Source organism: Barbatula barbatula (genome assembly GCF_947034865.1).
Source record: "Barbatula barbatula genome assembly, chromosome: 17".
Taxonomy (NCBI): Eukaryota; Metazoa; Chordata; class Actinopteri; order Cypriniformes; family Nemacheilidae; genus Barbatula; species Barbatula barbatula.
The window spans coordinates 1996612-2021965 of NC_136780.1; the positions used below are offsets into that span (position 1 = coordinate 1996612).

General features: G+C 39.2%; 2 protein-coding genes across 4 annotated transcripts in view; both read left to right on the forward strand.

Moving 5' to 3' along the window:
* The first annotated feature begins 1464 nt into the window (after positions 1-1464).
* Positions 1465-9455, forward strand: LOC306906287 (specifically androgen-regulated gene protein). 2 transcript variants are annotated; one of them, XM_079477555.1, is made up of 4 exons: positions 1465-1518; positions 6008-6168; positions 6987-7173; positions 7366-9455. In XM_079477555.1, the coding sequence occupies exons 2-4, from the start codon at positions 6064-6066 to the stop codon at positions 8847-8849; spliced, it is 1776 nt and encodes a 591-aa protein (XP_079333681.1). In that variant the 5' UTR covers positions 1465-1518; positions 6008-6063; the 3' UTR covers positions 8850-9455. The 2 variants fall into 2 exon arrangements, with proteins under 2 accessions (XP_079333681.1, XP_079333682.1); XM_079477556.1 differs by lacking the exon at positions 1465-1518 and having other exon boundaries at positions 5692-6168.
* A 7930-nt stretch (positions 9456-17385) lies between these two features.
* Positions 17386-25354, forward strand: part of scube3 (signal peptide, CUB domain, EGF-like 3) — a 62888-nt gene continuing 54919 nt past the window's right edge. For both annotated transcript variants that reach the window (XM_079477796.1, XM_079477797.1), the window contains exon 1: positions 17386-17607. In XM_079477796.1, coding sequence (XP_079333922.1) covers positions 17517-17607 — 91 coding nt within the window. In that variant the 5' untranslated portion in view covers positions 17386-17516. The remainder of the gene's footprint in view (positions 17608-25354) is intronic.

Genomic DNA, 25354 nt, shown 5'->3' on the forward strand with positions numbered 1-25354 from the left:
AAAATATATATTTTTTCTTGATTTGACTGGAGTACTGAATGAGTGAAAGCGCCACGATGTGGAAAGAGCGTGCTGTATTTTCTGCATCAGACAGGAGGATAAGACCGCAGTTGATGTGTGAGAAGTTAATTCAAGCTAATCTTTGGGTCGGTTTCATGCGCCGGTCTCTCAAAATGTGTGCTCACTGAAAACACTGCCAAAACACATAAAAGATGAATGAGCTTTGATGATCATACATAGGCATCTGTACAGTACACGCTGTACCCAAACATCCAGCAGTAAACAACTCCTGTGTTGACTGTGGTTTGTTATTCTATTATTTGAAACAAAAGTGGGATTTGTTTGACTTTTGATTTTGCGTCATTGTGTATTTCGATTTAGCATTATTTCCGATTGTACAAAAGAAAATACATTTTTATTTGATCTTGCCCTTTTATCTGCATTTAAAACGAAAATGAGGTCACTTTATTGCTCAAAGCAACTATAACTATGCTTATTGGTTCCTTAAAGCAAATATAAGGTAATCCAGAAAAGGTCTAGAGCTGGTTGAATAAAAGTTTCATGTTCTTCAGTTTTCCCTGGATCTGTATGCTTAGTATTTCTATAGAAACATAGAATCATTCTCCAATGTTGTAATTCCATACAGTATATCCTACAGAATTAGGTTGTAAACATTTTCTGCGTTAGAACACATATACTTTGAATTAAACTTTTACGTGAAAAACTAAATGTCCAGTGATATAACCTGACCACAGCTCAACCCAGACATGTTTACATTGATGACCAGTACATACCATAAAGTTAGTAACTATCAAAGTCAATGAATGACCCAATGGAATGTCACCATTTAAAGTCATGTGCTTTTTTTACTTCTGTTTGCTTTGGCTTTTAGGGGAAGTAACACAATATCTGCCCTATTATTTACCAAAGATACAGAAGCTGTCCAAATGAAATGCTTCACTGCCAAAACACATTGATAGAGTGTGAATTATGAGATGTGACACTTAAGGGTGTTGGTGGGGTATAAGTCAAATCATATTTTTAGAAACAGCCAAATGAACAGGTTGAAATAGCTTGAATGTCTTTGTCGAAAACCCGAATTAACATATCCACACACTTAAAATGTATATATTTTCCTTTATACCAAATTCTATACATGAAACCAGACTATTTCGCATTATTTTGCGATTATAACATAATGCATTCTCAGCGTTTAAAATGCAATAAATGCGGGTGTCTCCTTTCAAATGTATACAGATTATATAAAAAACACAAGTAATAATAGTAATAGTTTATTTGATTTTACAAATTGCTGTACCATGAATACTATTTTTAAAGTGGGCATTACGCTGTTGACGCACGTAGCGTTCAGCCAATCAGCTGCAGCGCTGCGTGTATACGCGGACGCCGATTGGCTGATCGAGGTGACGCGTTGAATGCCTTCTTAGTTCCTCTCTAGCATCTGATTCAGTCAGGCAGGTGAGCGGGCGGGAGTCTCGCGCATTCTCATCTCCACAGGTAAGACTTCACAATACTTTATTAGTTATTTGACCATCGATTTAATGGCGATTTTATGCTTTTATAATGATGTAGTGTTTCACATACGCTAATAATGACATCTGTAAAGTTTTTCCAAAACAACAATGCTGTAATTTAATACGTTTACATTAGTTTACGCGATAATTGGCTAACAACGAGAAATGCAGCATTAGCTATCGTGTTTACTGATTATTGCTTTGCATTCTTATAGTTCCTATAGTTATAGTTATAGTATAGACAACGTTGTTGTGCACCTGCTCTGGAGTCTTAAAGTTGAATGCACACTTCAAATGACACCTATGTAAAACTGTACACGTGTATTGTTGATATTTACATCTTAATTGAGGGTTTATTTTGAGCTCTTTTGTGTTTAAATTATGAACTTCATTCATTTGAACATCTTAATTCAAACGTTATTCAACTGTAACTTTATGTGAATACACATTTACATTACAGGACTCAACAAATCATTTTCTTTTTTAATCGGTTATGCTCTTACAATGACAGCTCATAGGGATTGCTAAGTTTCAGAAAGGAAATGAAACCATAAATCATAAATGTAGTGATTTGGAAACACAGGTTTTGAAACCGCCTGCGGGTGTGGGCCCGACACTTCAGGTATGAGCTATTATTAATAAATAGGAAACAATGAGTCTACAGATCTATTCCTCCCACAAAGCCGTCATATGGCTTCAGAAAACTGGGAATATTGTGAGCACATCTTATGTTTATTGTGCTTTGAAACTTCAAAGCATCTCTTTAGCGTGTCATTGTACATTTACATTCAGTCATTTAGCAGACGCTTTTATCCAAAGCCACTTACAAAGAGTTCGGGGAGCAATAAGCGATATGACCGTACAGAAATCTCGCATTCTTAACATCTTGTATGTTTCACTAAAATAAAACTTGGACATATGAGGTGACATGAGTGTGAGGAAGTAGTGACATCATTATACAATTTTACATTATAACTGATACCGTATAACATTGGCAACATGTTAAATAGTTCGCACAACGTCAAATGGTTAGATGTGTAATACATGAAATCGCACGAAACAAATGTACGATTTTATTTCTAGAAATGCAAGAACGAACTGCTCCACACTCTTTCTACGCATTTGTATAGACAAGGCCTGACTTCAGACATGCTGGTCTTAATTCGTCTGATGAAGGGATTCAGTTTACTGTAGTTTTATATAGTGAAACGCTTTCTGTAGTGTCTTCCTTGGGGTGATGTGTATGTGATATAGGGAAGGTTTATAGATTTATTCTAACAGAGATCTGCTTCTTTTCTTTGCATGTGTACTTTGCAGCTGGACTTGGACTGTGTGTGTTTATTGTCTGTAAATAATTGGCCAGGGCCAACGACAGGGCAAATATTTCACATTTCTTATCTTCACATGAACCATATAAAACTTTGCATAGTCGTTCCCATATCCAACAGTCCCTTCAAGGAGATGATGGTCATCTCTTTATGAGCTTGAGTTTCGTTTTACAATGAACCTTTAATTACAAACTTCGTTGTTTAAGCATAAAAACATTGCATAGATTCCACCTTTAAAGTTAAGTGTCTACATATTTATTGGGGTTTTTTTGTTTATGTGTGTGTGCGCATATCTGTAAGTATCATGTCAGGATTCATAAAAAACTCTCTTGACATTTTTTCGAACACTTCAAGAATGAAATCTATACAAACTTTTATACACGAGGCACACACATGAGACTTTGTTGGCCTATTAAAGAATGTATGTAATACATAAATGTATTAAAATAATAGTATTATATCTCTTAACACATTTCAATTGAACATTTTCCTGTTTACAGTTTTACCTTTTACCATTCAACGTTCTTTATTAACATGTCACTCCCACAAAAGTAAAAACATACATTCACTTTTTTATGAAAAGAAAAGTGTGTGAGTTCATGGGTTAACCTAATGATATGTCTTGAGACCTGATTACTTCAAGTCATTTGAAAGGTTGATTTACCACAATTGTCTCCATACCCGGTAGTATTTGATTTCACCTGTTTGTGAACCAATCCATTGTCAAAGTTACTCAGCTAAAGACTTTTAAACAAAGTGTTATGCAAACTTCATAAATAGAAAGGCAAAAGGATTTTATTATTTACATGGGTGACACAACAGATTTAATCGGATAACGTGGCATTCCGGTTTTCTAGGTGTTGGTTGTAGTCATAGCCCAGTCGGTTTGATGTGTACACGCAACAATGACCTCACCTCAGCCATGCGTAGCTGCCTTAAATATGCCGAACAACTTGAAAATCTTACCATGTTGCATGCTAACAATGGCTGTCATTCACATTTGCGTTAAAATCACTGCGTGTTATCTTTACACATTTGATTTGAATCTATCTGAATCTCTGTAGTTCTTTCCGTAAAGATGAGATGTAGGATTGGTTCTAAAACCTGCCATGGCCAACAAAGATAGCTTCCTTCTAAGGGGTTATTGTCCGTCTTTAAATTAGTGTTGAAGCATTACTCTTTATGAGCAGTCCGCTTGTAATGAGACGCGCTCAGTTGAAAGAATAAATATGAACAAAATATTTATACAGCTTAAGTAAAAGATCCTTACCTCAATTTGCGATGGTTAGTAGGGGTGTGATGAGACGCTTATCTCACGAGACGAGACATGAGACTGGGTTCACAAGAACGAGAGGAGACGATTTTTAGACTTTCTTAAAATAAATCCTCAATGACGAAATATATAGGTAAATAGTCTTTCATTCACCTTAATACAAAATGCAAAAAAATGTTGGCATTATAAAATCAACTTTATGAAACACATTAAACTTTTTTTATTTTAATGAATTATATTATGCAGTAATAAACAGTATATAAACACTGCAAAAATGTTTGTAACAAACTCAAATGATAGGCAGTGATTGCAAACATTTGTGCTTTATAGTTTTCTTAAGCGGTGCAGCTTTTAGTAAAGAGTTGTGGTTGTTTTCTCTATATGCTTTTGCATAGTGTTCATGTTAGTAGAGGTGGTGATCATATCACACGCATAGCGCTAGCGCTCACACACCGTTGCCGCACATATTTTGTGCAGTTATTAGCGTGCACTGTACAGTAATGAAAACAGGTCACACCACAACAAAATGTGCATCCACACAAATGTTCCCAAATATATTTTGAGGTCGCACAGGTTAAATTTAGGAAGCATTTGCGACTAAAATGTTTGTTAATACGAGCCCAGCACTCTACATGCCAATTTCGTAAGGTAAGTGTGTTCTCGCGAGACCATTCGGATCTCGTCACACCCCTAATGGTTATATTAAATAGGTTACGGTTTCTCTGGAAATGTCAGTGTCTTCTCTACAAAGTATAATCTCATCATGCATGAGGGCTTTTTCAGACATTACGTTTACATTTGGCAGTCACTTTTATCCAAAGCAACTTACATTGCATTATCCTATACATTTATACATAGGTATATGCAATCCCCTGGGATGGAACACACAACCATGCGTTGTTAACGCAATGCTCTTACCTATGAGCTACAGGAAAGCTAGTAAACATTAAAAATAGCTAGAATAGTAAAGAATGCACTGGCTTAAGACAAGTTTCGTTAAGCTAGACCACAATCCACAAATTTGGCTTTTGTTGCCATATCTGTTTGAAACACAATATAACAGGTTACTTAACGCACGTGGGAAGAAGAAAAACATGCAATGCAGTCTGAAAGTTTGACGAAAAGAAGATTTATTTAAATCCTTGCGATGGGCGCACATGTTGTTCTCTAGGCGTTGGCTTTGAACTGACGGTCTCACCTACATTATGTGTTCAATAATGTGTGCTTTGTTTTGATTGGCTTACCAGAAGAGGTGAGTCAATCATGCTAAGAGACTTTCATGAAACATTGAGCTGTTATCTACAGGGCGGATGCAGTTTATCTAGTACGTTCAGTTTTCTGGGCAGGTACTGAGAGGCTGAAGGACTTTTTGGGAGCGCTCATACTTGTAGTTTGGCTGATTTGGTACTTTTTGTCCGGATCAATAAAGAGATCGATATGTTCAGTAACGCTGAACCTTAAGGCTGAAGTATTAGGTCACAACCTGATCAGCTTTTATGACATTTATGATGTATTATTTTGTTTGGCGTCCATCCACCAAGGTTTAGATGGCAGCATTCACCATTATTCAAATGAAACGCACCGACTGTGCTGTACAGTTGCTGTTAAGAACCCAAATACCAAAATGTACCTTATTTCCAATCCCAAAACGTATTATCAATCTGTTGGTGAGCATGTGTGTTTAATCTCAGATCTTGTACACATATCTGTAGTGTGTGACATCAGTCATTTTTACAAAGATAATACTGCTGGAAACATTCTCTTACAAATACATTTCCAAGCACTCATCCTATTTGAGATTTAAAAAATTCAGTTTGTTCCACACTCTGTCATCTTGTTTAATGTGTGTTTACTGTATGAACTTTCTTTAGATCATCAGAAAAGGCTCTTTAGACATCTGTCAAATACTTGACTCCTCCAATGTACAATGCCAAAAAGTGACAGCTGGCCAAGGGGCGTTTCCAAGGAGCCTGTGTCTGGTATGAACAGCACAGGGAGCTGTGATAGCATGGTCAGCATCAACTCTGACTTTGTGAGTATCACATCGTCTACCGTCTACAAATTTCCTAGAACAGTGCTTCCCAATCTTTTGTGTGCATATATTTTAAGTACTTTAGGTAGGTTTTGGGATAGTGTCTTTACTTTTTCTTACAATTTCTTTTGCCATTTTTCTATTACGATTTTGCCATAACATTGAGAAGCATGCTCAGAGTATTTGAGACATCTTTTTTTTTGACGGGCTTTTAAGTATATGAAATAATATGATTATAGCCGCTGCCAAGTGGAAAACTGCTACAAAGATGTGTGACATTTGAAAAGCGTGTTAACTACAGCAGTAATTGCATTTCATTTTTATTAAATTACAGGTAATAAAGTGCATATTGCATCTACAGTATACAGCCACTGTTGCAAAATCCCATGTTATTAATTTAAAGATATTGTCTCTACGATATCTACAGCAAATGCTAGTCACTCACATACTTAAATATGTTAATTATTAGCTTTACATATATATTTATAGTCCCAAAATGCGTTTTTGTTTATAACTGTTTTCTCAAAAGAGGAAGAAGGATATGTGATGTCTATCTACTGATACTCTAAAACTTCATTAAACACCACTTTATCTTGTCCATTTACTTAATACTGAATACTGATTATATGATATGTTGAAGATTGTGGAAACGTCAAGAAATTTTAGATCGCAGTTTGAAATGATACTTCTTTACTCTTTGTCTAAAATTGTAAATTGGTCTTGCAAATAATTTCACAGCATTGGCACAATGTGAAACATTTAATGCAGTCGTTTGAGACATTCCAGGTTTTTAAGACCCTTTCCTCTTCATACGATAGAGTGACGACAGTCTGGGGCATCTCTCTGCTGAGGAGAAAGAATGTCTTATGTTCCTGGAGGAGACCATTGAATCTTTGGATGTGGAGGATGACAGCGGACTGTCTAATGATGAGCACAATCGCTCCTCTTATGGACTAGCGGAGAAAATAGCTCAGTACCCTTCTGTCTATCGCAACAAACCTGAGGGTAAGAAGTTACACCTTTTACACACCGTAAAAAAGTTTTGTCTTAAACCAGATTGTTAAACCCATGTCCGAAGAGAGTCTGCTGTCAAGTCATGCTTTCAAACAACTGAGGGTTAAAATCATTACATTAAATTGACATTACCCTGTAAAGACTTTCCTTTTTTAATATTGACCCGTATTTGTTCTCTTTCAGCCTACAAGGACCCAAATAATATCATCGGAAGAGCTAACAGACCATCTGCAAAATACCTCGTGCCGACTCCATTACTCGTTGCTGGTGGAAATGCCAAACTGGATAGAAGATCAAGTGAATTATCACCTAAAGAGAAACCTGCTGTGTTTATCGATGGCTTCAGGTCAGCCTCTGACCATCAACAAACACCACTGGCAGCTTTAAAAAGATCAGAATTCTCACAAGATGTAGATGCTAAACAAAGCACTGGACTAATGAGAGAAGTGGCTGATCTACCGCCTTCTTTCATTCCTGAACCTCCGGTTAGATCTCAAGCGTGCAGTAATAGTCCTAAGAGTTCAGATGCTAAGAAGCAACAGAAAGTCTCCTCAGAGATGAGCTGGATTCCTCCACCTTCGGATTTCATGGACAAATCAGCTAAAGCCGCTCCACGCTACTCAGCACCTGTCGTTGATGAACCGCCAGAATGGACTCCTGAACTTCCAAATCCTGCCAAGCCTGCAGAGGTGATCAAACCAAAATGTATAGATCCAGCACCATCAAGAAACTCAATGGGTAAAAGTGATATTGAAAACTTACGGCAGAAAGCTATGATGAAGAAAACACCTCTGACACCGGTAATGATCGTGCAGCATTCTGGAGCAGAAAAGCCAAGAACACCTTCTCCATCTTCTGACCAGGTACCGGCTGTTCCAAAAGAGTACAAGGACCCCAAAACCCCGCCACCTGTGGCACCCAAACACAAATTCCCTTCTAATATCATCCTCAAAACCCACAAAGAACCTGGGCCTGCATACTCGCTCCTGTCATCAAACGATCGTGCTCCGTTGGATCAGGAGAAGATACGAATGGAGGCATTGAGAAAATTAGGCCTGTTAAAAAACGACAACGTCGATTCAGGGCCCAGTGTCTCTCCTTCTGTCTCACCGACATACAAATCTAAAGATCTGAGTCCGGTGTCGTCTCGCAGCCCATCTGTGTACTCAACATCACCAACTCTGGAATTGCCGCCGGACCAGTCGAGGTATACAGGAGATGCACATCTGCCGATAGACACAAGACACAGAGATGTGGCAAGTAGAGAAAGCCTTTTGAAGAATCCACTGCCTCGGCCCTATGAGATCAAATCGTCCTCGCTGGGAAGGTCAGGTGTCGGTCTTAGCAGCATCGTTGTGGAACCCAGAAGATCGGCGTCAAATCTGGACACCATCAATGTTGAATCATCCCACGGACAGTTTCCGAAAAGCCGAGCTCGACCTCTTTCTGTGGTCGATAAGGACTCGAGTTCGGGACATCCGGAGGTCAATTTCAACAAATCGTTTCATTCCAATTTGGTTTTGCCCGCACACACAGGTGGAGATGCCCAAAAGTTGCCACGATCGAATGGAATAAGTGTGGTTATTACCCCTCATGGGATAAACGGAGAGAACAGACGTGAAGCGCTGAAGAAATTGGGATTACTGAAGGATGGCGGCGGTCACTGATGGTCTTTTGCAGGTTTTTGGGGTATGAGGATTGGTGTCATAGACACTAATGATACCGAAGAAAGACTTTGTATAACATAAACATTTAAATGATGCTGGATCTTAGAAGAACTGCTGTAGTTCAGTTTATTTCTTCATCATCACTTGTTGCACTTTTGGTTTTATGGTCGATTTGCATCTCTAGTTTACGTTTTAAACTAAATTCAATTAAATATTTATATATACTGTATATATATAAATAAATAAATATACAAAATTTTTTGTGAATTGTTGTTGGCAAAGCATTACAATGTTATCGTTTAAGAACGCTTTGGCTTAAAGATAGTTTGTAGTATTTACCGCAAAAAAATGCAATCACACAGGACTGTATTATTCGGGCATGTTTTAGGGCATTGGTTTGTCTAAAATCTCATCTCTCCTGTGTATATTTCTTTATTAAAAAGTTTTCAAATGGTGCATGAGGCACCATTTAACAAAGTTATTCTTGTTAATGAACGAACGGTAGTCTTGTACTGTTTTATGATGGTTTTCACGGTCTTAACTTCATTTGATCTCGGCCTTGTCTTGGTCTCAGACCTAAAGGAAATTTTGAAGGACTTCAATAAAATCTGTTATAATATCAGTATACTGTGGTGGTGATGAAAGTAAGTAAAATGTATCTTGGAGGCTCAGTGTGTTTCTGAACACTTTGAGTGGGTGTTAAACATCCTTGCTGCCTCTGACGTCCAAATTCCTATCCATGTTTTTCTTGTTAACACGGTTCTGATGAGTGACATTCTTGAGAGTTCCTTTCATAACATCAGCTGTTTCCATCAAACCATGCAGAAACTTGTCAAACCTGCTCTGAGTCTTTCAGAACCTTTATCACCTGCACGTCTTTTGTTATCCAGCGTCAGACAAACTTCATTACATCTTTATTTGATTCGACATTACGAAGCCACTGAAAGACTGTCGTTTGTCATTTGAACAGGTGCATCCGAGTCTGGCTTTTTTGCCCAATATTAGATCACAATAGACAGAATGGACAAATACAGGATAGTGCAGGACAATAAGGTGCATACAAAGATTACAAAGACCAGAGACAAAGAGTTGAAGTAATCAAATATCAAAAGTTACGTCATACTGTAAGTTTGGTTGATCATTGTGTTTGATAAGTGTGGGGTGGGTACGGAAACCTTGTGCCAACATGGCTCTTAAATGCTGGGTGAGCTGTCGATTGATGCTTTACCCTCATTTACGTGAACCGATCGGAGCGCGCATGACCCGTGGATTGATCATAGTGAAAGAGTGCACGCTCGCTCTCGTTCTTAACAGTGTAACGCATTTGACAAGAAAAACAAGCAAGAGACAGCAGTGCAAGAGCTAAAACCTTATAGCATCTGTCAGTCTGATCTCAGTCTGTCAAGCTTTATACTCTGACTGCATGTTTAGGCATATAATTATACTTGTTCCTCATACATACTGTCTGTTTTTAGAATAATGCACATATGATGTAGCCTAGAAGGTTAATGGACTTAATCTGTTGATGTATTCAAAGCATTTCCTGCCCAAATTGAATACAACTATTAGCATTTAGTTGAAGCTGGAGGGTAAACACTTATATCATATTTCTAGCAATTTTAGTCTCCCTGCCAATGCTCTTTACACAGTCACTTTAAACTTTAATTGTGAATTTTTTTAACCCAATAACTATTTTTTACTTGAACATATAATTTAATGTCATCCACCGGTGTTTTGTGGCTCTTTTTAAAAGTATGGATTTAGGCACCGGTACCGTTTTAAAAGTATCGATTCGACACCGGGACCATTTTAAAAGTATCGATTTAGGCACCGGGACCGTTTTAAAAGTATCGATTTAGGCACCGGGACCGTTTTAAAAGTATCGATTTAGGCACCGGGACCGTTTTAAAAGTATCGATTTGGCACCGGTACCATTTTAAAAGTATCGATTTAGGCACCGGGACCGTTTTAAAAGTATCGATTTAGGCACCGGGACCGTTTTAAAAGTATCGATTTGGCACCGGTACCATTTTAAAAGTATCGATTTAGGCACCGGTACCGTTTTAAAAGTATCGATTTAGGCACCGGTACCGTTTTAAAAGTATCGATTTAGGCACCGGTACCGTTTTAAAAGTATCGATTTAGGCACCGGTACCTTTTTAAAAGTATCGATTTAGGCACAGGTATCTGAAAAAAACCCAAACGATACCCAGCCCTATACGAGAGGTACTGGTGAATTCAAAATTCAAATGGGCTGAATCTTTCTTAAAGTCTCTCCAGTAATGGTTCTTCATTAAGACTATGAGTTCAGATCCTCATGCTTGTGTTTTCTGGTGACTGATGGTTTATGCGTTCATGGCTCCCTCTAGTGGTAGTAGTTGTGAAATGTGCACGCACACTTATGTTTGGCTCAAATATGGACATTTTCAAAATGAGTTTAACACAGATGTTAAGTTTATTCATATGTTTGTGCCTGATGAAGACCTTTAATCGAAACGGTGCATTTAAAAAAAATATTTGTGAATAAAGGGATAAAAACAGTGTGCAGATTTTTGGCATAATATTTGATATGCTTTTTTTATCTTGCACCTGGCTAAGATGCCTTGGATGTGCGTTTATTCATATTTTACCCAACCATGGGTAAAAAAACAGCATTTTTAGCTTATGGTTGAACTTTGATAGATGTATAAATTAATAGATTTACGTTCAATAACATTTGAGCTGTCTTCGTAAAATGTGCTTCCTTAAAGCTGGATTGCTGACTTTACAGAAGGTTGTGCTGTGGGAGATCGGCTAAAACTATCCTTTCGAGGGCCAAGGAAAGGAAAGGCAGGAGTGATATTGGTCTGTAGCTGCTGACCACTGAGGGGTCGAGCTTGTTTAAAGGAGGTGTGGACAATACCAGCGGGGATGGAGGTGTTTATAATGTGTGTGAGTTGAGGCATTTGAGACAGAGAGATAGCCTTTAGGCTATCTTTGTTGTACAGAAACTATCAGTAGCTTCCTCAACATTGAGAGATGAGTAAAGGGTTGGGATGGGTAGGGAGGAAGAAGACGAAAAGCAGGTGGGAGAGAGGAAACGGAAATGGAAAGATACAGGGTTAACGGTGGGAGGTGAGATTACAGGGAGTGTTAATGTGAACTTTATAAAGAAATGGACAGAGACATGCAGGGGAGAAACCAGAATATTATTAGAGGTGCAGTATCGAGTCAGAACAAGATCTAGCATTTGTCCTCCTCTCTGAGTGGGAGGGGTGTCGGCCCTGTGAAGGTCAAACAAGGAGAGGAGAGCTAAGATGTCGGATGCTTGTGGTTTGTCTAGGTGGATGTTAAAGTCAGGGATAGAGCAGCGGCGTGTCAAGCTCTTCTAAGAAGTTGACCTGGAGAGTGATAGATGACAACACAATGTATTTTGGTTGGATGAGTGATTGCATGGTATTGGAATGAGGGCTTGTTGCAAGGAAGAGACAGAGGAGTGAAGTCGTCTTTAATTTGTTTTGTTATGGTAATGTTTGCTTTTTTGAATTTCTTGGAAATGTGCAAGCTTATACATTGTAATGAATTATCCTGTAATGTGTGTTTCCAGTATGAGGATGAGCATTAGGTGAGTAATCGATGATTTATCCGTTTACCTCAATCTGCCTCAGAGAATCATGGGATATGTGGCTCTATTGCACAAGCCTGATGAACCAGCTTGTATTTTTTTGGCAAACGTTCACAACTTGATTAAGACATGTTTACTATTACTATTATGAATGCACGCAATTTAGGAATTAAAGAATGAACAAAGATGGTTTATTGTGTCCCACCTGTAATTGTCTCTTTCTTTTTCTCTTTATACAGTAGAGTTGCCGGATATCCACCGGAATAAATCGCAAAAAGATTTCCTGTTTTCAAACATGTTTCCCAGAGACTTCACCTTTCAGGATGGTTCCCAGAGGCTAATTTTATAGCTCAGGTGTTGTTCTTTCGTCGCATGGGAGATTTAAAGTTGTATCAACTAAGTCTCTGATGTTTCTCATAAAATTGTTTAGAAGAAATAAAAAGAGAAACAAATTAGACAATACGGTACATGAAGAGTATGGAGGTGTAAAATAAATGTAGATTGTAGATGTAAAATAATCTGGATTTGGGTTAATTTAACGAGAAATGTTCATATTGAGAACTTCAATAATATCGATCTTTTGATTGCAAACTTGACCGATCTGAGCTCAGTTTCTGCCTCTTTTTGTCAGTAGAAACATCCGAGAAGACTTGTTTCCATTTGCACGCCATTTCATCTTATTGATGTCTAGGAGAAATAACTGAGATATTAACCAGAGTAAAATACAGACTCCAGTCTACTTCATTACAGCCTCTTCCTTTGTGTCTACTGAGGAAGCAACAAGCTTGCCGAGAATTTCTTGTATTGCGACATCCCAGAGCGTTTGAACCGCAGAGAATCAGGCCACACATCTGGATGAATCTGGTGATTCAGAGCCGCAGGATGGTGGAGGGGTTACAGGCCCAGCTGCCCCCTTCAGTCCTCCAATTGAGGCTCTGTCTCATTACTGCCACAACAACGTTACGAAACCATTGAGGTTTACCAGCAAACCCTTTACAGGCCTTCTGTTTATAATAAAACAGTCATTCGGACAGTTCCGTGGAATGACTGGACAATTGAATTAAATCAGATTTATTCAGGAATTTCTGTTTGTTTGTTGCCGATGTCTAAGGGGAAAATGTATTAGCATATTTTAACCTGATCATAAGATAATACAACTAATGTGTAATAGAATGTATTTTCAATATCTGTGAAGGACAATTTCTGATGATATGGAGACACAAAGGCCTATCTCTTTACCTTTTTAATGAGTTATTACGTATAAAAACACAAACCAACACATTCCAAACTGTGAAAGGTTATCACATTTCTTTAGGAATTTAAATCTCTGTGTTTTCTGATGTTTTGTAAACTTGTTAACGTTTTTCTGTGAATGATGACAGTAACTTAAATGTTGACTGTTCCAAGATGGCGGACGCGTTGATGGAACGGTTGAATGTGCATCCATCTACACATGCATATCTAAGGTAACTACGTGTAAACGGCACACAATCATCTCTCTTTTTTCAATAGCCTAATGTCTTTTTCTGCATGTGCCAGAGAGATTAGTCATGTGACTTACATACTTCACAGGTGGTCTGGGTCCCAGCAACAGACGTTGGCATCCAGGTATTATCATTTAGTCTTTATCTGGTTAAAACAATTCACTTGTCTACATAAGAAAAGCTGTTATTTACCTGTGTGGAGGTGTGTTGTTTTATAGACCCGCATGTACTTGAAAAATACCACAGTGGTGAATAAGCTCATGGGTTTTTTTTTGCTTTCTGCCCATATGATCCCGGCAGGGTGTCAGAGCTCATCAGCTCAGGTACTTACCAGCATTTACCACACAGATACTGTTATAGATTATATCATATAGCAAATACCCTCACAGTCATCACTTGTTGACCTTCACATCCATTTTCTTAAAGAGATAACTTACCCTTATAGGACCTCATAGCTTCAGACTTTTTTTTGTTTTTATGTTTTGTGCTGCATTTAAAAAGTAGTTTGTGCTATTTGTAATTGTATAGAAAGGATACAAAAATCACATACATTTATGTTCCACGGAAAGAAAAACAGCATCCATCTATCCTTTCTCTATCCCCGCTTGTCAAGGTCCTGAGAGGGCGGAAGCACAAGGGCAAACAAATACATTTTAGAGAGAATTGTACTTTTAATATTTAACACACCCATTCCCATATTATATGTTTTTCACATCAACAATTCCACAATGTAATTTGAACTCCAAATGCCCCATCGCGTTGCAGTTCTCTGTTTCACCGCCAGATGTCTCTAAAGCCTTCGCTTCGAGTTCGATTACCGACGCAAATCCTCTTGATACTTTCCGCAATCTTTGCAATCTGTTTCTACTTTGAAAAGATTAAAGTCAGATGAGTCAGGCTTCAGAATCCAGTCAAGCAGATAAAGAGGGAGTTGTGTTGTGTTTGAGTGAGATGACTCAGGGACGCTCAAACTCTGTGTGGCCAAATCCAGGTTGATGGAGCTTATAAGACAATCAAAATATCCTGCCTGATGCCACAAAACATCTGTCCGCTGGGTGGTCCGTTCAACCTGTGGGACTGATGAGAAGGGTCAGGCTTTTATTTAGCATTCTTTTCTAATTCAATACAGAATTACATTTTAATTACTTTTCAATTTGCATTATTAGAATAGCAATGTAATAAGTTGATCAATTTCAGGTGTCTCGGTATTTGGCATGAGAGCATGTAGTCAATACCACGAGGAAGGAAAATGACCGACCTCTTTAATATCTCAATTATTTCTCATATGAAATAAACATCCGTGTCTGAGGAAAAGAGTCAGAAATCTCACAAATGTCTCCGTCATTGGAATTTCAGAAGAGATGTGAGATACGATTCTTCAAGTGTGAAATCAAATGTCAATAGTGAGATCTCAATATGAACTCAAACATTTCTCATCAAATTGACTCAAATCCAGATTACTTTCCCCCTGGAATCTACATTCCTTTGAAACCTTCATACTCTTCATGGATTGCAAGCAATCACAATCTCTTTCCAATGTCTTGACCTCGCTGTATATATGTTATATCTTTCGTGAATACCAATTGAATTTTTCCAACAGACTCACTTTTCCCAAAATGAGAAGTGCCCTGAGCATCACATCAAAAGCTAAATGAGGCATTTTTTCTCTCGAATCTGTAAATAAATCAGAGTTTATTACTTTGGATGCGATGAAAGCCAAGTGCAACAAATTCATCTGAAAGCCGTGACCCGGTTTTGGCATCACGTCAAATGCACGTTCACAACACGTCTCGCGCTGCGGGATGTTCAAGCACGTCACCTCTAAAAGAAAATCAACATAAACACAAGAACGATGACCCGGCGGTGTGCCGTAATGATGGAGGTGAGACAGGCTGAAGCTTGCCTGCGTCTGCTTTTGTTGAACTGTACTGGGGCTTGACAAGAGGAAGTTTGGAGAATGCTGGAAGAGAAGGCTTAATGTCTCGGCGTTTAGAAACACTATGGAGGAGTTAACCCGGGAGGCAGAGGAATGTCCCAAACAATGACCCTTATGAACTCTAAGCACGTTTTTTTTACCCTTACCTCAGATCAGCTCACTAACCATCGTGATGTGTTTTATGCGGATGTGATTCACTGTGTTTGCAGGGATACATTATACCGGAATTCATCTTGTCTGACGGAAAATTCCCGTTATAAAAAGAGCAGACGGGTCAAAGGTAAAAGCCGTGAGGTGATGAAGGACCCTTAGACGTAGAGTGGCTACGCTTCCAAGGGAACTCCACCGTCTTTGTTGATCACAATGGCGGAAAAAAGTGTTTGTCGCTCGAAAATAACACCTCTCGCTTGCTTTTGATTTTTGATCTTGAATTGTTCTCTGTTGAATCCAGTTTGTGTCTGAACAGGCCTGTTCCGACACGAGTATTCCCGCCGCCATCTTTCAATGCGCGAGTCGGTGTGCTACGAGCAAATGCCTTACGGGATGCAAATCGACACGCCTAAAAGTGTGCTCACATTATTTGTTTTGTGCATGTCTTCTGACAGCGGTCATTGTGACTGTGAAGTTTGTGGAGAGATGAGAGAGAATTCATGAATCACACATGGCCCGGAGCGTCTGACCTCTGTCGCCCCAAGGAAGCCGTTTCCTTGACAACCCCCCACTCATCCGGAGTCCAACCAATCGCTGACGATTGTGAATTCCTGCAGGTTTAGAAAGAGAGAGGAAAAAGTTCTCTATGCACTTTGATATGAAACTATTACAGCCACATTTGGAGACGGAAATGTGTTTGCTGCTTGTATTATTAGAGACTTTATACAGTGTTTAACATCTGGTGGAATTTTGTATTTCACAGAAGGAAGAAGTCCCATGGGCTTGGAACAACAGAAGTGAGTAAAAGTCTTCTTTTTGGGCGCACTGTTCCTTTAATTATAAAGAACACATGTATAGGATGGTGCAAAAGTTAGACATTTAACAATTGTTTTGGGAGGTAATGTTTAATATTCGAATTATTCATAATAATGCATTTATCTACATACACATATTTACAAAAGAAATAACTGGATATTTAACGAATCGAAATAAACATCACTACAAATCCACTGAATGAGCGCGAGAGAGTGACAGCAACACACTCTTCTGCATCTCCCCCCCCCCCCCTCTCTCTCTCTCTGTGTGTGTGTGAGTGTATGGTGTTACTCTCTTGCCCTCTCTCCCTCTCTCGTTCTCTCTCTCTCTCTCTCTCTCTCTCTCTGTGTGTGAGTGTGTGGTGTTACTCTCTTGCCCTCTCTCCCTCTCTCCCTCTCTCTCTCTCTCTCTCTCTCTCTCTCTCTCTGTCTCTCTGTGTGTGTGTATGGTGTTACTCTCTCGCCCTCTCTCTCTTTCTCTCTGAAGACATGAGCGCGTTTCTCCTCCTGGTCTCCGCGCACACGACCTCTCCAAGAGCAAGGAATAACGCGCGCACTCCGTTTCACAGGAGGTCCGTCTCCACGCGCTGGGAATATCGCTTCGCGCACGTTCGGACTCTTTCATTTGTGTGTGTTTAATTCTCGGTTTTCTCTCTGTGAGGATCGAAGGTGTCGGAGATGATGCGCGCCGCGTTTGGATTATTCGGCGTCTTTCTCATCGTCTTTGTCCAGCAGCCACACTGCGCTCCTGCCAACAAAACCCCGCAAGGTAAGTTTCGCTGCTATAATAACGCGCCTCTACTCGGGCGCGATTGCCGCTCCGGCAGAAATGAGTGTTTGCTGAAACTCATGGCAGATAAGTTTGAGTTTTTCTCCGGCGCATGCTGAGACAGGCATGTGAAACATGTTCGGACTGTTTGTCCTGTGCAGGTGTGTTAAAGTTGCATGATAGATGCACTTCTGACAGTGATCGTTACGCATCGAACTGTACATTTGATGGATAGAAATCACAGTTGTGACAAAAGTTTTGAAAGCAGTCAATATGTTCAAGGTCGCTTAGATGTTTGAAAAGTATTTGCATGACTGGGTTTTGTAACAGTATTGCCAAAGTGTTATAAATAAAACAAGCAGTGAGACGAAATGTGGAATATCGCAAAATTTGGGTTTTAGTAAAATAACGAGCTGCTTTGCGCGTTTTGGCTCACAAAACGTTTTGGTGCCATAGGATTGTGTCACAGTCTTAATAGAAAGGGTGACCTTAAATAAAGCGTAGACTTCATCTAGAGCACCCAGTGAGCTATGAAGTCATCTAACACATCTTTAATATAGAGATCGACAAGAGAGGGACAGACACATCTGCAATAATGACATGTAGAGTCATCTTAACAGATCTATTGGGAGTGTACGGTATCACTATAGTTTTTCCAAGAATTAAAATTCTGTCATCATTCGTTCAGTATCGTGCATAACCTGCATAAGACTATGCGAAGCACAAAAGAAGATATTTAAAGAAATGTCTCAGCGGTTTTGTGTCCATACAACGGAAGTCACTGGCGTTCAGAGTTTTGTGGTTACCCACATTCTTCAAAACATCTTCTTTTGTGTTCTGCTCAAGAATGAAAGTTATAAGGTTTGATGGCGATTCATTTTTTGGGTGAACTATCCCTTTAGTTCAGTATCTCGACATTGCGACTCCACTGAAATGATGAAATACAGAGCTGCGACCCTTACGTAAGGAGACGTTGTGCTCATCTAGAAGATTTCAGAGGGACGGTTCAGCCAAGCACCCATTCACCTCCATTTCCCATCACTCAGCGACATGCTCTCAGTACAAACAAACGTCAACAAATGGCGACTCCCGGGGCTCCATCCATGCGGACCACATGCTGTACGGTTCCATATGTGGCCGAGAGCTGGAAAGCAGCCTCCGACAGCCCTGCTGAGAGTCTCACAGAGGCCATTTAAAGGTATTTAACACCATAAAGTCGAGTATTTAACGCTCGCCCGTGACCTGATCGCACAGCGGAGTCTGAAAGTGTGCAGGGTGGGATCTTGGTTCCACTTGTTATTTGTAACACTTCTTGCATGGAAACAAAGTTGCCGTGTGATGAACAGTTGGACACGTGCATATGTGTGCATTTACATTCGGTGACCAAAAAGGCCACCGACAACCGATATGGACGACAAGAGAGAGAGAGACTGAGAGAGAAATGGAGACAAGAGAGGGAGGACTGGGAGGGGGGGGGGTTGTTTTGCATCTTGGGTGGTCTGCTTTCCATTGTGGGAAAACTCAATATTTACATTTTGTAATTAGAACTACTTTCTCTCTTTCATTTTCCACAACAGGGATGACACACATCTAACAGAGGAAGGTGGCAGTGTCGGGGTTAATGACCTGCACCTGTTCACCAGCACAGGACAGACAGGTCAATGAGACGTGCACGTGTGTGTTTGTGATGCTGGTGCCTTATATTTGACTGCTGGTAGAAAGAAATAATAACATTGAGCTTTATTTTTATTTTTCAAAACATTAAATTTCTTCTGTGTTTTGATCTGAAAGAAATTCAGATGAAATGATGTCATACCCTGAAATGAACAAATCAAGAGGAAAATAAATTTCTTTCTTTCTTTCTCTTTATTGGTTTCATTCCATCCATCCATCATTCTTTTTTCAGTTTGTTTGTTTTTTTCTTTTTTCCTGACTCTGTTGGTTTGTATCCATCCATCCATCTTTCTTTTTCTGTTTGTTTCCTTCTTTTCTTTCTTCTTTTCCTTCTTTCTTTCTCTCTCTCTCTCTCTCTCTCTCTCTCTCTCTCTCTCTCTCTCTCTCTCTCTCTCTCTCTCTCTCTCTCTCTCTCTCTCTCTCTCTCTCTCTCTCTCTTCATTTGTACAGAATCTTAGTTCTGCTTTTTATTTTTTTTGTCTACATTTGTATGATCCATCAATATTTTTTAATATAAACACATGGACTTTGTATTAAAGTTTGTTAGGAAATGTTGACTGTGAGCATTTTTAAACTTCATCACTGTCTCCATCAGTACCGGTCGCTCACTATTAGAATGATAGTAATGCAATGGGAAAAGGGCCTTTTGAACGTCGAATGATGGATCTCTCCATGTTATTTGACTAGAAGGATAAAGAGAGAAATGTTGGACACGTCTTGCCGGTCGCTAACACAGCGCCAAGGCAACCAGTGGTTAGGATGTGACATGCCACAGCGGTATGTGTGTTGATGTAACCTCTCCTGCCGCTCTCCGTCTACCCAGAGGTACAACCCCTGCCGGGCAGCCCTGCTGGACATCTCCAGTGTGGGAAATACACATTTCCCTTGAATAGCAGGAGCCGCCAGCAGCGGAGGCCTGCAGGGAGGGGTGGCGTGACAGCGGTTCGCCTCTTTCTCCGTTTGGGGGTTTGTTTGCTTTGTGTAGCCTTTCACTCAATGAAGTTGGAGTTCTTTTGTGAGCGAGGAGTCGTGGCCTTGTCGGAGGCGGGGACGGATGATCTTGTGCTGCTAGTTGCTCCAGAGATTGATTTAGAGAATATCTGTTGCTGAAAATTCATTTGTGAGATTTCTTCCGAAAAATCAGAGCTCAACAATGTCTCAAACTGTTCTGTTTTTTAAACGCAAAAGATTTTTAACAAAACGTTAACTTTTCCGAAGTCGTTCCAAAAGCAAATTAAGTACAAGGCCCATAGTAAAAAACTAATGAGTTCTCGTCTCTTTAATGACTTTCAGAAGATATCTCAAACTGTGCTGCAATTTAAGTCTCCAATTCAATTTATAATTCTGCAATTGAAAGTGATGACTGAATGAAAATTGTATTATTTGATGTTTCCAGATCCATGTTAATTCTGTCTCATCTGAGTCTATTTGTAATTAAAAAATTGTAGGAAAAAACCTCACTCAAGACCATTTTATTACTTTATGAAGCGTTTGCATAGTCTAGACTTTACGTAAATCCAGAAATTGTATTGCATTTATTTTTAGTAGACACTATATTAACATTTTTGCTTAATGTTTATGTAGATAAGATATAAGATCTTTCTTTCTCTCTGCACATCTTTGTCACAAATGTCTGTTTAACTCTTTCCTTTCACGCTTTCTGTCTCAGAATATGCATGTTTAGAGTTGGTTTCACGGACAGGGCTTAGCTTAAGCCTTAGTTAAATTAAGATTTTTAAGTCGTTTTTGCATTACATTACTGGAGTGCATCTTAAGACAAAACAATGGTTTTGGCATATTTAAAAATTTGTCAGGGCAAGTTATTTTCAGTTTAGACTGGGACTAGACTTAAGCCTTGTCTGTGAAACCAGGCAATTGTGTTCATGAGAGTTTTACAGCCCTGTTATGCTTTGATCTCTCTGAATAGAGTTTTCATAATGTATTAAAAGAGATCACACACTCCATCCATCATCGTGTTGGAGAAATGTAGTGCATCATTAGATGGATTATTCATGTTTTGTCATTTATGACTGTTGTGGCAGTAATATTGTGGTGTAAAAAAGCACAACACTGAATGATAACCATAATTACCCAGAAAAACTGTTTATATTTCAGATGTTGCTCTATCATAGCTCAGGAGATTCTCAGTTGTGTTTCATTTAAATACTAACTCAGATGTTAAAGACAGAAAAGGGGACAATTGTTGAAATGCATAAAGAGTATGGAGGTATAAAATATAGACAATTTCATGAGAAATGTTTGAGTTCACATTGAGATCTTGAATAATATTGACTTTTGTTTGCTCAGTTTGACACATTGTAGATGTCTCTTCTGAAACTCAACGTTTGTGAAATTTCTGACTCTTTTTCTCCGGAGAAATATCAGAGAGCGAAATTGAAAAAACTCCATTTCCATTTAATGTCGAATGAATTAAGATACGGTATTAAAGAGATCTCATCTGTGATTTTCCTTTCTTCTGGGCAGGCACCGTGGTATTATATTTATAATGATATTTTTGGGAATAGCGAGCGTTAACCATCCCTATTCCTCATTAGGGAACGACAGACCCATTTAGTGTAAAACGCAAACCTTACATTTTCTTCCGTTAAAATATTCATCCGTGAAAATATTCATCGTACTCGCACGAGGGAAAAGACATGTACTTTACGTGTGAAGAAAGCAAACGAACACCTCAAACTGACTCATTTATTTCAGGACGTGTTGCTGACTTCACGGAGTAGAAATGTCTTTCTTAATTTACTCATCCTCGAGTCATCCCGCATGTTAATGACTTCTTTATTTCAGTTCAGTTTGACACAAACAAATCATTTGATGCTGCCACGTGCCATGTTATCTCCTGAACATGGCAAAGCTCCGAGACGCCCGAACGCGCATCATTAAAGTAATCATCAAAATGATAAACATATGGCATGATGCGAGAGCGAGAAAACGGAGAGGATCTTCATATTTGGGTGCACTTTTTCTTTAAGCGGTGATTTGGAGATGAATGTCAGGTGGTGTGAAACAGTTCATCTGCTCGGCAGACAGCTCTGCGAGTTTCTCCCCGTTGCAGTCGTCATGAGGAGACAGAAGGAAAGCAAACATGCCGGCTCTAATTAGCGGGTAGAGCTAATGCAAAAATACGCACTGCCTTTAAGGGCTTCGCAGTCGAACAAGTCTAAAGTGACACGGCTGGGTTTGGATCATTAAGAGTTTACACTGATAGTGCGGTCGGGTTGAGGGGAAGTGTGCAAACCACATCTGTACGTGTTAGTGAGAGCTTGTGAACGCGTCAGGCAGGGAGGAGAGGAAACACGTCTTAATTGAAGCTTTTTGTGGTTGAATGAATCCAGCAAGCGACCGCCTTTTCTGCCTTTTAACACCCTGCACGCTTTATTGTGTAGTTCAGGGATCGTAAAGCAGCAACGTTCTGTGAAAGATTCACGCGATGAGGTTTTAAATCCGTCACGTTGTGCTTCCCTGAATCCTCACGTCTACATGTTAGAATCCACAGCGTGTGTATTTAAAGCGTCCGAGGGACTCTCTGTCGGCAGGGGTGGAGTACACACCGGTGAAGTCGAGGGCCTACTGAACGTCTCGCGAGAGCATCACGAGACCTGCGGTTATTGTACTGAGTTGGCTTTCTATGCATTGATGTTAGATGAAAAACATACTGTATGCTTAAGTCCCTCACACTTGCTGCAGAGATGCAGAACTCGATCTAAACGCCATCACAATCTTTCAAGATCAGCGTATCTGAGTTATGATCTGCACATCATTTTATACTTTACACCATGTACGATCGCGCGAGTGACTTCACCTCGGACAGCTGAGAAACACGAGAAAGCGTATTTCTCTGATGTTGTTCATAGCGTTAATACAATAAATACAAATGGACAATTTGGAGGTTTCAAATAAATGTAGATTCTAGAGGTTACATTTACATTGAATTTTGTCATTTAGCAGACGCTTTTATCCAAAGCGACTTATAAAGAGTTCGGTTACAAAATGTGAATTTGGGTAAATTTGATGAGAAATGTTTGAGTTCATATTGAAATCTTCAATAATATTGACAATCTGAGATCTCTTCTGAAACTCTAATGACAGAGACATTTTGTCAGATTTTCTGACTCTTTCCTCAGGAGAAATTTCTGCAAAAGTTTGTTCTCTCATTGATGTCTAGTAATAATCGCCAGTGTTAAAAAAGGTCAAATTAACTCTCGCAGTGTATATATAATACACTGTGAGAGTTAATTTGAGAAGTGTGGATTATACATATACACTGTGAGATTTAATTTTAAATTTTTAACACTGGCGATTTTGCTGTGTATGGAGAGGTGCAGCATCAACGAGGAACATCCAGACGGTGTCTGCGAGCGAGACCAGCAGCAGAGGAGACACGGCTCTTCTCGTCCATTTTTGAGTATGAAAGGTTCTTTAAGATTTACCGAACTTTTCTGATTTTAAAATGATGAGAAAAAGTGTTTCTTTCAAACATCTGAACACTCGAGTTAAACTTACCAGTCGAGTGTGAATTCAGAACAGATTTTCAAAGCTGAAGACTGTTGTCTGTGTAGATAAATCGATCAAGCTAAGTATAGCGAGACTAAAGATGTTTTTAGTATTCAGATTGATATAAAATATATAAACAAATGTCTTTACCTAATGCATCTTTGTCATTCAAGCTCAAGAGAGAGACTTTAGGATGAAGAACACCTGAATCTTAATGAACTTTAATTTGGCATTTCTCATGTTTCTCGGATGGTCGTGTCCTCAGGAAAGCTCTGTTGAAATATAAATTGGTGCGATCATCCGTCAGGGGCCCTGCAGGTGAGGACCGCCACCGACTCTTTAAGACAAACAGCGTTCCTGTGCGCCTGATAATCCCACCGCTTTTGAGAAAACACAGGCGGGGCTGTCATAAAAAACGCTGGTTTGTGAGCACTGATGTCAGACACCAAGTAGGATTGAACAGCAGGAGAAAAGTTAATGCGTATAAAGAACCCTACGTCTTGTTTGTTTGATATTGAACGTCAGCGTTTCTGGAAGCGGCAGCACACTGGATTCATTTTAATTCTCTTCTCTTGGTCTGTAACACATTGTTCCCGCTCAAGGGAATTAATTCTTTTCATGAGACGTCCTTCTATTTGTTGTGGTGCGTTTATCGATATCAGGGCACAGACGCCCCGGGCTCGGCAGCCGCAATGTCAGTAAAATACGCTGTGACTCACATTTTCCTTCATGACATCAAATTAATGCCTTCTTCGGTCCCAACAACACGCACACCAATGCTAAAGGCCTACATGAACTCCCGAGCACCGCGCTATAAGCATCTTTTTTATTTATTTCTCTTTGATGTTTATAATCAATACTGCCTTTAAAAGTAAAAACATGGCAGATTTATTTTCAGGTATTTTTCAGGTTATTGATCTTGTAGTTTCACTGAGAAAACTTTGTGCTGAAGAAACTCTGAAAATGTAAATTGATCTTTACTCGGTGGTGCAAACAAAGCATCTCATGGGAACTATTACACGTGGTGGCTTATTTATTTGAATTCTTACAATGGGAAGCATACAAAAAAACTACAATAATTAGAAAGCGTTAAGAAATTAAAACTATTACTTGTGCGAATGAGACTGTAATAAACGTATGAATGAGAATTCATAAGCATTAGCAATTCCACATTCCCGGGAGATTTTGTTGAATGGACTCAATGGTTTTGTTTTTTACTGGTTGCTTTGCATGGGGAGGATTTTAACTTACAAATAATTTGTTATAGAAAATATACACATTTTTACCCGACAGCGATTGTTTAATTCAGCTACTGCCTTTTATGAATTGATTGTATTGTTTTTATTATTAAATCGGACCCGAAACCTTCGAGGCGGCATTTTTGGAGCCATACAAAGTTAAGCCAAATTTTATGGTTTAAACATATTTCTACCCGTTCTTGTATACAAATTACAATTGCCTCTCCGCTGTGGCATCATTGCAACATTTCTGCGACTAAAAATTATTTTTATACTTTGTGTACTTTGTACTTGGTTATCAACACATACAGTGTTACTGAGGA

Bases quoted from the DNA above. Each gene is read 5' to 3' on its own strand.
- LOC306906287 (XM_079477555.1), top strand. From the start codon at position 6,064: ATGCCAAAAAGTGACAGCTGGCCAAGGGGCGTTTCCAAGGAGCCTGTG. The intron at 6,169-6,986 runs GTGAGTATCACA...TTCATACGATAG, and splicing joins TCAGCATCAACTCTGACTTT to AGTGACGACAGTCTGGGGCA. The intron at 7,174-7,365 runs GTAAGAAGTTAC...GTTCTCTTTCAG, and splicing joins CTATCGCAACAAACCTGAGG to CCTACAAGGACCCAAATAAT.